Genomic DNA, 13,700 nt, shown 5'->3' on the forward strand with positions numbered 1-13,700 from the left:
GGGGAGGGGCTTTGGACTGCTGTCAGGGTTGTGGCCTATATAATACTTCCATGGTTTTGGCAGTCAGATTTTCAAGAAACTTCCTGGTGTGTCAGGATCAATCGGGCCTAAGCCAGTCTTAATTAAAGGCTTGGGGCTGGGCAAAAGTCGAGGGCAAAAGGCATCCCTGTTGGTTAAAAGAATGAAGCGAGTCATTAAACACTATAGGGAGCATCAGCTTTATTACTTGAAATTCCTCTTTAAAAAGTCTTACCGTTCAATGACAACACATGCAAACAGTGGTTTAAGTATATATCTTTGATTTTCCCAGTAGAAATTAGTCAGGGGGACAGCACTTTGGTAGTATAAAACAATTACATTGTTTTGTTTTATAACAAAGAAGTGACAAAACAAAACAACAGAATAGAAATATGGTTTCTTTAGAACAAATGCTTAGTAGTTTGTTTCTTCTACATTATTAGCCCACTTATATATAATATAGAAAGGATGATGCTGACATCTTGTAACTGAAAGAACAGTAGCAGATTTCTATGCATTTTTCTATTCACATATTGTTAAGGGCCACTCAGTCTGGAGCACTCAACCATTAAAGAAGAGCTTAATGCTCAATCCTTTGTGAAAATATCCTTTCCATTAGACTTGCAGTATTTTCTAATTATACTTATGTAAAGGTAAATGCTTTTAGTTCCTAATAAAAGTATTTTTAGTACAGTACAACAAGGATAAAATAAATTTTACAGTAAATAAAAAAGTGAGTTTTTTGAATGGTCCTGGTGACTGAAGCAGTTGTTCATCAAGTTTATACCTGATGCTTCTGTTAAGCAGATGCAGTTCTCATTTTCAACCACTTGGGGGCACAGGCAACTTACAGGCAAGAGATGAGTAGCACTGAGCAGGAGTGTGAATGTTGTATGTGAGGTGGGGTTCATTAATTAAATGGAATATGATCCAAAAGACTCATGACACATCATGTCCCACAAGAGAGGAAATAAGACAAATGCCACAGATGTCCTTTTTTCTCTGTTTTTCTGTGGTTGTCGTTTCCCTCCAAATCCGAACGTCAGACAGACAGCGCCTTAGTATGTTTTGGTCTCCTGAGTGGATCTTTCCAGTACACCCATCTGTCAGACTTTTTTCCGAAGTCCGAGGAGGGGTATGGGGGCGTGTTTGTGTCTGGGCCCGGGTGGATGGGTGGGGGCAAGACATCAGTCGCAGTAGATATCACATCGTAGGCCAAATATCCTAATAGTCTGATGTACCATCTGATTTACTGTCCCAGTCATATCCGTATCCAGGGCTCATCAGGGCACACTCCAGCCCAGATTGTCATATCTAGTGCAAGTTAAAGACCTTTTTTAGCGTGCCCATGCAACTATGCTTGCACATTCCTTGCTTTCACTCTGTTTCTCAACCAACGTGTCTGGTTTATACTTTAATAACCCCACTTCATTCTCATCCACCTTCTCCTCCCAGGAATTTTCTTCCCCACCAGAGGACCCTTGACACCTGTAGAGTCAACCAGGCATTGTTACCTCTGCTTCACCTGTAAATCTGAGTCGAGTTGATTTATGCACAACTTAAAGCAACCTCAAAATGGGCTAATACGTTTTATTGCATCGGGTGCATCCCATGAAAGGCAGCTTTGAGGGTGTAGTTTCAGCATTACTGATAATGAACTTTGACATCCAGCAGCGACATAATCTATTATGTAAATATGAAGCTGTACCATTTGTGAGCAGTGAGAAATGTTCTCACCTGCAGAACTAATACTGTTAATGCATTCATATCATGGAGGGTTATGTAACTGTGCTAGCTGAGATGGAAAGTGCAGCCACCTTGCCAGTCTTAATGCATTCAGGCTCCACAGTGTCAGATGGCCCCAGTGATCCAGGGGGCTCAAGATGGCAATGCTGTTTTACCGTCCAGATATGTGTGTCTTTGTGCAGGCCAGAATGTGTGTGTGTGTGTGTGTGTGTGTGTGTGTGTGTGTGAGGTGCAGTGTTTGTTAGATTAGGCAGGGTGTATGTATCCATATGGTTCGGTGGCAACACATTTGAATCGTTCTGGCCTAGTGCCATATCTGTGTAATATACATAGGTGTGTGTGTCTACATTGAACCTTTCCCAACCTTTATGTGTGTTTTTGATGTGGAGTTTATATCCAAATAGGCCTGTTTAGCTCACGTGACCTGTGTATGGTCATGTGACTTTATAGCCAGAGTTTGTATCAAGCAGCGGACCCTATAGGTGGGGTGGGTGGATTAGTTAACCCATGACAGAGTGTCAAGGGAATATAGTACCAGTGCATGCTGGACTCTTCGCGTTGCCATTGGTTGGGAGGCTGCTTAAAAGTAAACAGCAATCAATCTTCCCTGGCTCCCTGGCCCTCTCCCTCGCTTTCTGCCATTATAGACAGACCCGGTGACATGAGTTGTGGAGAAAGCTCCCCACCTCTCCTCTGCCTCTTTTCTCCCATGCACTGTAATCCTGACACTGAAAACCGCCCCTCAGAGAACAAGTGTCAGCCTCAGAATAGAGCGTGCAGTCAGCTCCCCCCCTTTTCCCCCTCTGGTTAGCATGTTTGAGTACTAATGTTGATGGAGGTGACAATTAACTATACAATGATCACAGTGATGGCGCTTGTACCACTGCCTCACAGCCTTGCTAAAGAGATAAGTGATCTCAACATGACTGGGACTGGCCAGATGACAGATAAGCACATAAAGGGACAGTTACTTTTGGTGAACATAATGTAAGCTTGCCTACCAGATGTTCTGCAAGCTTTCTATGCTGCATATTTGACTTGCTAATATCAGCAGCATGTATATAAGATGAATCTCTATGTTATATGTTGCTCTTTGAAAACAAAATTTCAACAGTTTTAGCCAAGAAAGGGCTGATTTTCCATTTGAACCAAGTCAGCGGGAAAATACGACGAGTTGTGTTGGAAGAATAGAGACTGGCTTTTATTTGTGCCACAGACTGGTAAGCACATACGCGCACATATTCACTGCCGCTGCTGCTTCTGTTGCTGACTTCTTTGCTAGGCACCTGTGACTGACTCAGAAAGACTGGGGAAATGTTTTAGAGACACAACCTGAGATATTGACCACCTCTAAGCCCCCACTGTCAGGTTGTGAAACAGCCCAAAGATATTTGCATGAAATAAATGAGAATCTCTCTCACGTCCAGCCCTGCCACGGCCAAAGGTTTACTGTCGCAGATGCATGCTCCATCTGGCCCTGCTCCCCTCATCTCCTGTCTTTAACTGCTCAGATACACTATCAGAGTTGGTGCTAGATTGTGGATGATTTTTGTTAGAAGGCTCAAATGGATTATCTTTTAACTTTAGCATTGTGTGGTAGGTGTTGCGGGGCATATATTCAAATTCATCAGGATGAAGTATGTAGCAGGATACCAAAGTTAAAGAAGTCTGAGCTGTCATAGCATCTCCAAAGTGAGACAAACCCTTTTGTTTGTCCTGCTTAGGATTTCGAGTAATACATGGTTGAAGAGGGTCAAGTGGTCCTCTATCTTGAGCAAACATGGACATGGTGACAGCCATTGGGATAACAAACCTCCACGAGAACCAGGTTTTCCTACCAACATTCTCCCCGCCTCTCCAATACCAGCACCACCCCCTCACCCTTCAGCCCAGGCCTGTGATCCTGCATAGCCAGCATAATGAAGCCATATAAGCCTGTTATTTGCTGCTTTATGGCTTGTTTTATGAAGGTGAGCTGACAAGCAGCTCCCAGAATGGTTCCTGTCACTTTAACAGACAGAATTACCAAGAGAAAAGGAGCACTGGGGAGGGAGGGCAGGGCAGGCTGGGGCCTTTATGTTTGCCTTGCCAGGGCTTTGATGGGTAGAGGTCTGGCTGCAGGCTATCACTGGTACATTTTACGTCTTCCACCTTTTGTCAGGGGGACATTATTGACGTTTGACCTATGTTCTTATTCCCACCTCCTCTTCACTAATCAATTACCACATCGATCCATTAATCAGAGAGGGTGATGGTCAGTGAAAGGGCCCGTGGGTATGTGTGAAGAATTGTGGGAGAGGCCTCAGGCTATCATGGAGGAGGGCCTTCACCTGTGGAGTGCACTGTTCAGTGTTTGACTTACAACAAGTAGTCCTAGCCCTTATTTTAGAGGCATGTGTAGGTTCTTTATCCACAAGAAAGTAAGTTTTTCTCCATATGCAATGCACGATATTTGTATGTGGATATGTGTAAAAACATTATTTATTAATGTTAGCTAAAGAAGCGGCACGATTTTTCTTGGCCGATCCTGATTTTTTTTTAAAGTCTGACCTGTCAATTCCGATTGGCCATTTCCAATTTTGTTTCTTGTGAAGAATACACAAACATTTTTGTAACTTTTTTAAATGGAAAATTATTTTTCTTTCTTCATTTGATATTCTATTTCTATTCTATTCTTTCCTTTCTCTTTCATATCTACACAGAAGCACACACCTACACCCCTGTCTCTTACTGCTTGCCCCGTCTGACCTCTTTCTGTTTCTCTCTCCCTGTACCTGTCTGTTCTGTTGACTTTCTTTGTCAGCAGTAGTAAGTCCCCCAAAAACACAACTAGCCTATCGAAACCAACGTGGTACCAAATGTCATCGACACTGGTGTGTCCACCGTTGCTTTACCTGGTCCGTGCTTGTAAAATATCCACCATGTCCGCGTTTTATAACGTGATACCAGATAAAATTTCTCTCTGTTTCTCTGCAAAGTGCTAAAATGGGTCACCAAATATATTTTGGCAGCCATTTATATACCTAATAAAGTTTATGTGTGGGAAACACTTCTTATTATGGCCTTACAGGTATAACAAACTGCAAGCCTTGCCTCTTCTTCACTCACTGTGTGTCTGTAACTGAATTGCATTTAAGGTATCATAAACACACACATAGCTGTGTGTGTGCTTCCTCATATTGAAAAATATTAATTTCCTTCAATGGCAAATAAAGAAAACACAGTTGTTCCCAGCCTAGAAGCCAGTGCGGCGAAAATCGGCAGGAAGTGTTCTTATTAACGAAGCAGTATTTAGCATTCTGACTTCTGAAACATTCATTGGCTCAAATTTCAGCAGCCATTACGCTGTGTTCCTAAAAAAAAGAAAGGATACTTTTTCAATGAGAGCAAACATGTTTTTGTCCCTCTGACTGTTTCCATGGAGGTTAGGCAGTAGCATAATTGTGTTTAGGACACAAACAGAAACAGATCAGACACACAGACAGCCAACAGATCAAAACGGAAGCTGCGGGAGCGGAACCCACCACGCTTTGATTAGGTTTGGTTTGGGTTTGGTGTGTGCGGACTAAAGCCATCACCCCAGTCCGTCTCTGCCCTTGCCAAGTTGTTTGCCAAAATGGGGAAAGATTTGGGAAAGAAAGTTAGAGAGAGAAAAGCTGTGGGCTGTTACAGTCTACCCCCCTCAGGCTGACCAGGGTCCAGCCGACAGTCACCCAGCTCTTGTGGATTTAGTGAATTGAGAAGACACTTCTTGTGTGGATTTTTCAATTCTTCAACATGTCATTTGGCCGGGAGTGCTATTGTCCCCTGCTCCTTTTCTCCCTGCTCCTTCTGCCGAGACGAGTTGTGTCATCCCCTCGTGATCAGCACTTTTGTTGCCTTTGTTTTTGGCCCTACCTCAGAAGTCCATCTTGTCTTTTATGTCCCTGCCTTTCATGCATAAGGGAACAGTTGTGGCCTGTTGTGGGGCTGTTCCACTGCATTTCCACCAGTGGGGTTTCCTTTCATTCTCTTCAAAGTACTACAATGGGGCTCTGAAGGCCTGAATGGCCAATGCAGAGTGCACAATCCTACAGAGCCCGCTCATTTTGTTTTGCCAGAGTCAATAAAAATGCTAAGTTAAAAGCTAACCCCCTTATGCCCTCCTCGAATGGAGTGACTTGTTTGACCTTTTTAAGCTCCCCTCTCAATTAACTCTTAATGATAAATTCATTGATTTTTTTTTTTATTGTCTGCTAAAGTTTATTATCCTTCACAGACATGTATGTTGCCTTTTATTATTCATTTCTTTTTTTCAAATTAAGCAGATTCTGTATGTACAGTATGAGCTTTATAATGATCAATATTGATTGGAATGGATTTATTGAGTTGTATATGATAGCCAGAGAGAGAGAGACAGACAAGTGCCATCAAAACTGTCATCAAAACCAGCTTGTAACTCTGCAAAAGATAGCTCGAATATTCTTTACGTTCTGACTTTTCCCTGTCCTGAGACCTAGATAGAGATATCTCCGTTTTTCTTAGGAGGAGTGGGATTTAAGTAGTTTTATGTTGAGGGATGAGAAAAGAGAAGAAAAAGTCTTCTGTCGTCTCTGGGCATTACGGCAGAGGCCTTGCATAAAAGCATTGTGTGCCGATTTGTGAGCTGGGAGAAAGCCGGGGACTTTGAGAAGGATTACAGGTAGGCAGACATTGGCTGCTGAAGATAACCGCCATGACTTCATCCTCATTGTGTAGATTAAGGCATAAAACCCAAACTAATGAGACCGGAAAGGGGGAGAAGACATGGATGGGAGGAGGAGTAAGGGGTATTGTTGATGGTGAGGGACATTGTCACTGGAATTAGCTTTTTAAAGCGAGGAAAAGGATGTCGTGGGTGTACTGGTGATATAATCTGAGGAAGGGAGATTTTAAAAAAAATGGATGCTCCCATCTGTGCGTGAAACATGAAATACTAAATGTAGTTAAATGGCGTAAGAGTAGGGTAAATCATGATCTCTTCTGCATGTAGGAGCAGGATATTAACTGCTCAGAGAATATTGAGTTTCTGGTGTTGGTTCTTTTAAATAAATTGTTCATTTGGTAATACAGTACTACAGTACTGCCAATTCAGTCACCGTCAACAAAATGTTAGAAGGTCCAGTATGCATTTGCCTGAGAGACAAGCCCCCAGCTGATCTAATCTGGGGGGGAACGGATTGCTCATCCCGAGCTCCAATTTGCTGCAGGGCAAGTAAAGAAAGCAGGGGGCAGACGAGAGAAAAAGTAGACAAAGGTGTTTGACTCTTTTCTTTCCCTGTCTTGGGTGTCTATGGTTAATTTTTCAGCATTTCTCTTCCATCCAATTGTGTCTCAAGACCTGAGGCAGTGTGGAAAAAAAAAAAAAAACCCTACACATACAGCATCATGCTGGGAGGAGGGCCGTGTGTGAGGAAAGCTTCAGCTCTCTTTTTCATTCTGAAAAACAAAAAAGTGTCAGACAGGCAGGTGGACACGAAGCTAGGTAAATATTGATGACTTTTTGACCATTTTATTTCCCACCCGCAGATAGCTTTCTGCAGACAGAGAGCCTGTTTATGCTTCAGGGACATTGATTTCCTCCCTACTCTTTATTCATCTTCATTTTCAGCAAATTTAATCTGGAATCTTAAGCACCACAGACCTCCAAAATGTAGTTTGCATATTAAGAAGTAGCTGATTATTGTGGGGTAGAAACACAGATCTTTAATTTTGTGCATTTTAGACACAGCTTCTGGCTGCACCACCATGCTGGAAATAATTGTAGAAATCTACATATTGAGAGGGAGGCTGTCGTCAGGGTCTGTTTTGGAGTGGGCCTCTTGTTATCTGCTATAATTCATGTGGTAGGATGAATATTACCACCTGAATTAGGCTATTATTCTGCCAGGTGGAGGCCAGTAGAGTTACAGGAAGTGGTGATCATCACGTCATGATAATGAAGCAATTACTACAGGCTATTCATAATACAATACTGACTACCACATCGCAGTCGACAGTGGCTTGATATTATGTCATAGATCTTATTTCAAGGTAAATAAATATTACGATCTAATATTCTCTTTCAGTGTTTGCTCCAATGACACATTGTTTTTCTTGAGAGGACAGCCTCAAAATGTTCTAAGATCTTTATAGTGAGCTGCTGTTAAGGCAAATTCACAAGTCTTTTTTAAAGTCTGCATCATCTCACTTGCATGTCTAATGTTTGGGGGTTCCTATCCTATCCTCACCCCTGATAGCCAAAACTGGTGAAACTTATGAACTGCCAGAAATTAAGTCAATAGTTCTGCGAAGAACTCTTTTACATTTGATATTTTCACGGAACCCCCAAAGATAGCAATCTAAAACAGGACACACCAGACTTACACAGTTTTGTATAGGTGTGAAATCCCAGGTCCTGGTTTGACACTTCTTATTGACATGCTATTACCTGTTGCCTTGAGAAATATTGGTGCATCTGCCTGGATTACATAATAAGGAACTTCAGAGGTAAGGAGATGAAACTTGGAAAAAACAGCAGCTGAACAATGCAAAAGTGTCAGAACTGTCTGAGGGTGGTAGAGATAAGATGGGTAGTTCAAGGATATGTAGCTCAAGGTGCATTTATTGTAGTTGGACACTACAGAGACCCTTACAGTGAGTGTCAGATCATCAGAAGCTATTCTTTTGGATTGAAGATCAGTTGATAGTTCAATACCAGTGAACTGCTTTGTCCAAGACGCACTCTGTTGTGTTTGGAAGAAGACCGACACAAATCTGCATGTAAAATGCTGCTCAGCCAGCATGGAGAAGTGCCATATACTGTAGAGGAAAATAAGCCTGAATGTTTGTAAGGACAGTGTTTTTTTTGGGGGGCTGTTAATTACTTGTTAGACAGCAGGTTCAAATATGAGATGCTACACTTTTGCGTCTGCAAAACGGATGTACGTGCCTTAGGATGGCCTATGTCTACTCTAACACAGAGCTTACCACCCTCTTACCACATTCCACCGCCCTAGCCTCCCCTCATCCTCCCCCTACAGTGCCATTGGGCCTGGGTCCATTGCTGCCTCTCTGCTAATGAGAACCAGACCCATCCAGCACCATATAAACCCACTAACACACACTTACCTCTGATCTCAGACCAGTAAACATAGTCACTGTGCCCATGTCCCACCACTTTACAGCTGCTAATTTAGCCACACAGCCCTGTGTTATCATAACCTTTCATGTAAAAAAGAAAGGAAAATAAATTGGTAATGCTGGTGTGTATGGTACTATGGGGACTATTAAATATATAGAACACAAGTATGTAGTCATGGAAAATGTCCACCAGATGTGGGATGGTGTAAATAAATAAATAACAAATATCCAGTATGCGTGTAGTATATGAAAGATATGTGTGTTTATGATGACAGTGCCTAGATACCCATTGGTTACAGCTCTGCTCAAAACTATTTACGATGTTCATGAATGCCTTTTTGGGGTTTAAGGGAGAATTCTCTAGCATTTCAGATGTGACAATTGGCTGCTGTTCTTTATTACATGTTATAGTAAATTTAATATGTTTGGGTGGTTAGTGACGGATGATTAATCGATTTGCTGATTAATCTGGCCGATATTTGGTATTTTATGATAATATACAAAAAATGTATGCGGACAGATCTGCAGGCAGCCTTGTCAGTGTGGCTGCTCCCATATTTTTAACCTTTCTAAAAAGATAAATACCCCCTTGGCTGTATTTGATATGTTACATTCCCTAACAATATAGCAGGTGGCAATATGTAGCGCATTAGATGTAGCCTAACATCTAGTGATGGGAAGTCACTCAAATGGCACCTGCTGATAAAACAAGAAGAATGGAATGGAAGGTTTGAATGAAATGGATGAACATGAGAGGGATGGATTACCTTTCAAAAAGGGAAAAATTGATCTCACTGAATGAGAGTAATTTCTCTCACTTACCCTACCTCTCCAATCCATTTTAGTAATCACTGTCCTCTACCAATTGTCTCACTTAACCAGTAACCTCTCAAAATCACAATTTAAGCATAATGTGTAAGTGATGTACAAATACCGGTATCCTCATTCAAGTATTAGTATGCTAGGACCATTTGTAGATCTGAATTTATATGACTTTTATTTTGCCCTTTTATAATGCACTTCTGACAAACTGCACCCTGCTCTCCAAATGTGATTACTTGCCTTATTCGTTCTTCACCCCTTTACCAGTTTACTGTAAAATGAGACCTCCTGCAAGCTATGAAAGAGCAGAAAGAGGTGGCACAGTGGAATTAAGGGGAAGAATAGCTGATTTTGGTCTATGTTATTGACCTCTGCTTCCAGTGTCTTGTCTGTAGTCAACATCAAGGCACCTTCATTCCCTTTCCCCGTTGTCAGTTTTTTCCCTTTGTAGTGAAACCTACTCTAAATTACAGCCACAATCTTTTTGCACTTCACTTATATTAAAATATATTAGCCTTTTTAAGTGGGCTCTAAGTATGGCTCTTTAACATTTCCCCTGGAGCAGTATGCACAGAATAGACTGATTTCATTTAGATCTCAGTAGCCCCCTCTTACCCCCTACCACTCGGCACTCTGACCTCTGTTCTCTTACCCACTATTTTCCTCTCTAATTTCACTGTTTGCTTTTTTCCCCTCTCTTCCCTATCAATTTGGGCCCTGTCGCTTTCTCTGAAATAACTGTGAGCCCTACATATTTCATCGTTAGTCCACTATTTGCATGGCGGTGTACCATAGTCCCCCCCCATCCAACCTTTGCCATATTTTCTCCGTAAGCCTTTTATGATTACTGTTACCAGTCCAAAATAGTATGTACGTGGAAGCCCTAAAATACTGGAAGCAACCTGAATTGTCTTTAACTGCCTGCTACAGCCGCAACGTCTCAGTGTAGATTAGGCCTGATTGGGACTGGAGGGCATGTGGAAGCGTAGTTGACAGGATTAACAGGCTTTTGAAGTGACTTTAGCTTCTTCTTAGAGAGCAAAAGCTAAGAAAAGAGAATAATTCAGCCCCTCTTTCAACAGAAGGAATACCCCCTCCCTCTTTTTCTCTTGTCTTCCTTAGGCAAAGCACACTATGTACCAATATGATCCCTCGCTGGGTTTCTGATACCCAGCAAGAGTTAGTGAAGGAAGAAGCTGTTTCTCGCTGTAATTAGATATATCAGATCCTAAATCATTAGGGTCAATTGTTTCACGCGCCAGATTGATGAAACAAATAATTAAGACGTGTGTGCAATGAGTATGGTTATTGATGTGCACAGTTGTGTGGGTGTGTCTGGATGGGAAAGGGGACACAAGCCAATATCACTGTGTGTGTTTGTGACTACGTTGACACATTGGAAGTGTGCATGTAGAGGTGGGTGATGCGGTGATGAGCATATCAACAAATGGTCAACGTTGTATTTTATTATGTTTCAATCAAAGTATATAATTTACTTTTATGTTACAGTGAAAAAACATGAATAACTGAATGCACATTTTCACCTTCATTTTGCGGCAGTACACAGTCGCTCAGCCAGTGCTGCTTAAAAAATGTAATGATTCTAAAAATTATCCTAAAAAAAGTTTGTGGCATGCTTTTCTGAACTTGCAAGAGACATCCTCTAAAGAGCAGAGGCACTGCAGAAGCTTTATGAGAAGCAACCAAAACACACTTAAATAAAACAAAGGTTTTTGTATATTTAAGTTATTGGTTGTCCTAATGGCAACAGTTTCTTTAACTTGTAATTTTTTTTATCTGTACTGTACTTACCCTTGAATTTTGCAATCTCTTTACGTGACAGTGTAAAGAGAGAGTGTATAGGATTTGCACCTATTGTTTTCATAGTAGTAACAAAGGTACAGAATTTGGCATTCTAAAACATTGATTACAATAACACAGCTACACTGTGTTTCCTAAACTTAAATTCTTCCATAACTCAGCTCCAACCACTACTGACACCCCTACTCATTCACTTTCTACCCTGCCTGGATATTCAGCAGTGTGGCAACATTAGCATATGACTGGCTCAGTGTTTGGGTGAGTTTGTTCTCATACAAAGAGTGCCAAAGCACAAGTCAACGTCTCCCATCCACTTCAATGGATAGCTGAAGGGCAAACAGAACTCCCAAAATGAAACGTTTCCAGACTTCTGCGCTAGTCTGGAGGAAGAGACCTCCTTCTGGATCTCCATGTGTAATATAAACACTGTAGATATTATGAAGATGAATGCAGCAACAACCTTTAATTATTCATTGCCCTTAGCCCTGTATTGATACTGTGTGTGCTCATGAGTAATGTATGCACCAGAGACATGTATTAATGCATTCATCGTACTACTGTCTGAGTATTGTGTATATTTATGTGCACACAAATGCAGGTATATGTCTGTGTGCCTCTTTGTTCTTAGGTATGTATATATTTATGTTGACAGGGAGAGCGGTTGGCTCCTGCCCGCTGCCTGGCAGTTGTGTACCGAAGCATTGCGTCATCACTATCACTCTGCAGGCCCCTCGCTGCGCTACATACCCCGCAGGGCGGTTCTCTACTGCCCTGGCAATGATGAGCGAAAATTGAGGAAACTAGCCTCGCTGGATGTTGACTGTGCTGTCTTGGACTGTGAGGATGGGGTAGCCCTCAGCAAAAAGGTATATAAATCCACTGATGCACATGTGTAAATGAATTACAGCTTCATATGACCAGGTCAGCAAGGAGCATACAAACACTTGCACACAGCTGTGTGATCCTGTATGATTTTAATTCCAGCTCCCTCCTTCAGACAGGTGCTCGGTCTTTATCACTGAAAGGAAAACTACTTAAGTGAGATGTTTAAAACAAGCACATTTCACCCCATTATGATAGTATAAAGGCAGTGGTGCCCCCCCTATCGGAGTCCTTTAAAACAAGGTGACCATGTCCCACTGGGTGAGCAGCGGGAAAGCACCAGATGCAGCAGGTTAAAAGCATTCTCCTTCCGCCCACACGACCTCCCCATTGGCCCTGCTGAACTGCCCATGAAATTGTGATTGGAGAGTAGGATAAAGAAGGGGCCTGGGTAAAAAGTTAACTAACAAAGGTTTTTAAGTCATGATAATAAAGATGATTGATATGGCTGGAGGCCGTTCCTGTAGTAGACAAAGACAATACGCTGATGGCCTGTGTGAGTGACAGGCTAAAACTGTGACCCTGTGATGGAGTTGGTGGCTGTCAGAGCTTCTGTCTTTATTATGTGTTAGAGGGGAAATGTGGCGAGGAATGCAGCACTGAGGCAGCCATTCAGGCTTGAGGAGAATTAAGACTCTTGACTCTTCACACCGTCAGCATGTAATAAGTCCACGTCTCTATCTTATTTCAACAAAAGTATCCTGCTCCAATCCAGTAACCCACAAATTTTCCATAATACTCCATAATAATTAGACTTTGTCTGAGTTTTGAATATGATACAATTCCATTTTTTCCTGTCCCTGTAAAAGACCTTTTCTCTGTTAGCAGTTAGCTGGTATGGCTGCACATGTAGAGAATAGCATTAGATCCGGGTACAAGCTGTTAAAAATAAAGGGTGACATTTCATTAGCTACAGTGCAGTTCCATTCTTCCACTATTAGCAGTCTGAGTAATGCACATCAAAATACCAACAATACTTTCTGGAAAGTAGAATTGTACCTCAATAGCTCCCTACCTAATAATCCCTTTACCTTCTCTTTCTCTGATCTGGCTACATCAGCACTACACGGTACAAAGCATGACATCAGAACCGATTTCAGCCATTTTTTGACACTATAGCTCCATGTTGGGTTTAGAAGAGTCTGACACAGTGTGCAAAATTCCTGTAACCTATTATGTGTTTGCTAGGTCGTACTGTGCAATATAAAAATTAGTTATTTACTCAATAACAAAATGCACCTTTCCTACTGGCACCCTTTCTTTACTTCCCA

At 41.8% G+C, this 13,700-nt stretch overlaps 1 protein-coding gene across 1 annotated transcript in view; it reads left to right on the forward strand.

Moving 5' to 3' along the window:
• clybl (citrate lyase beta like) overlaps nucleotides 1–13,700 on the forward strand; it is a 60,547-nt gene that overhangs the window by 20,964 nt on the left and 25,883 nt on the right. The window contains exon 2 of the mRNA XM_038720984.1: nucleotides 12,200–12,413. Coding sequence (XP_038576912.1) covers nucleotides 12,200–12,413 — 214 coding nt within the window. The remainder of the gene's footprint in view (nucleotides 1–12,199; nucleotides 12,414–13,700) is intronic.

Source organism: Micropterus salmoides, unplaced genomic scaffold, assembly GCF_014851395.1.
Source record: "Micropterus salmoides isolate LMB-PRFRI ecotype aquatic unplaced genomic scaffold, ASM1485139v1 Ms_hic_scaffold_15, whole genome shotgun sequence".
In the NCBI taxonomy this organism is placed as follows: Eukaryota; Metazoa; Chordata; class Actinopteri; order Centrarchiformes; family Centrarchidae; genus Micropterus; species Micropterus salmoides.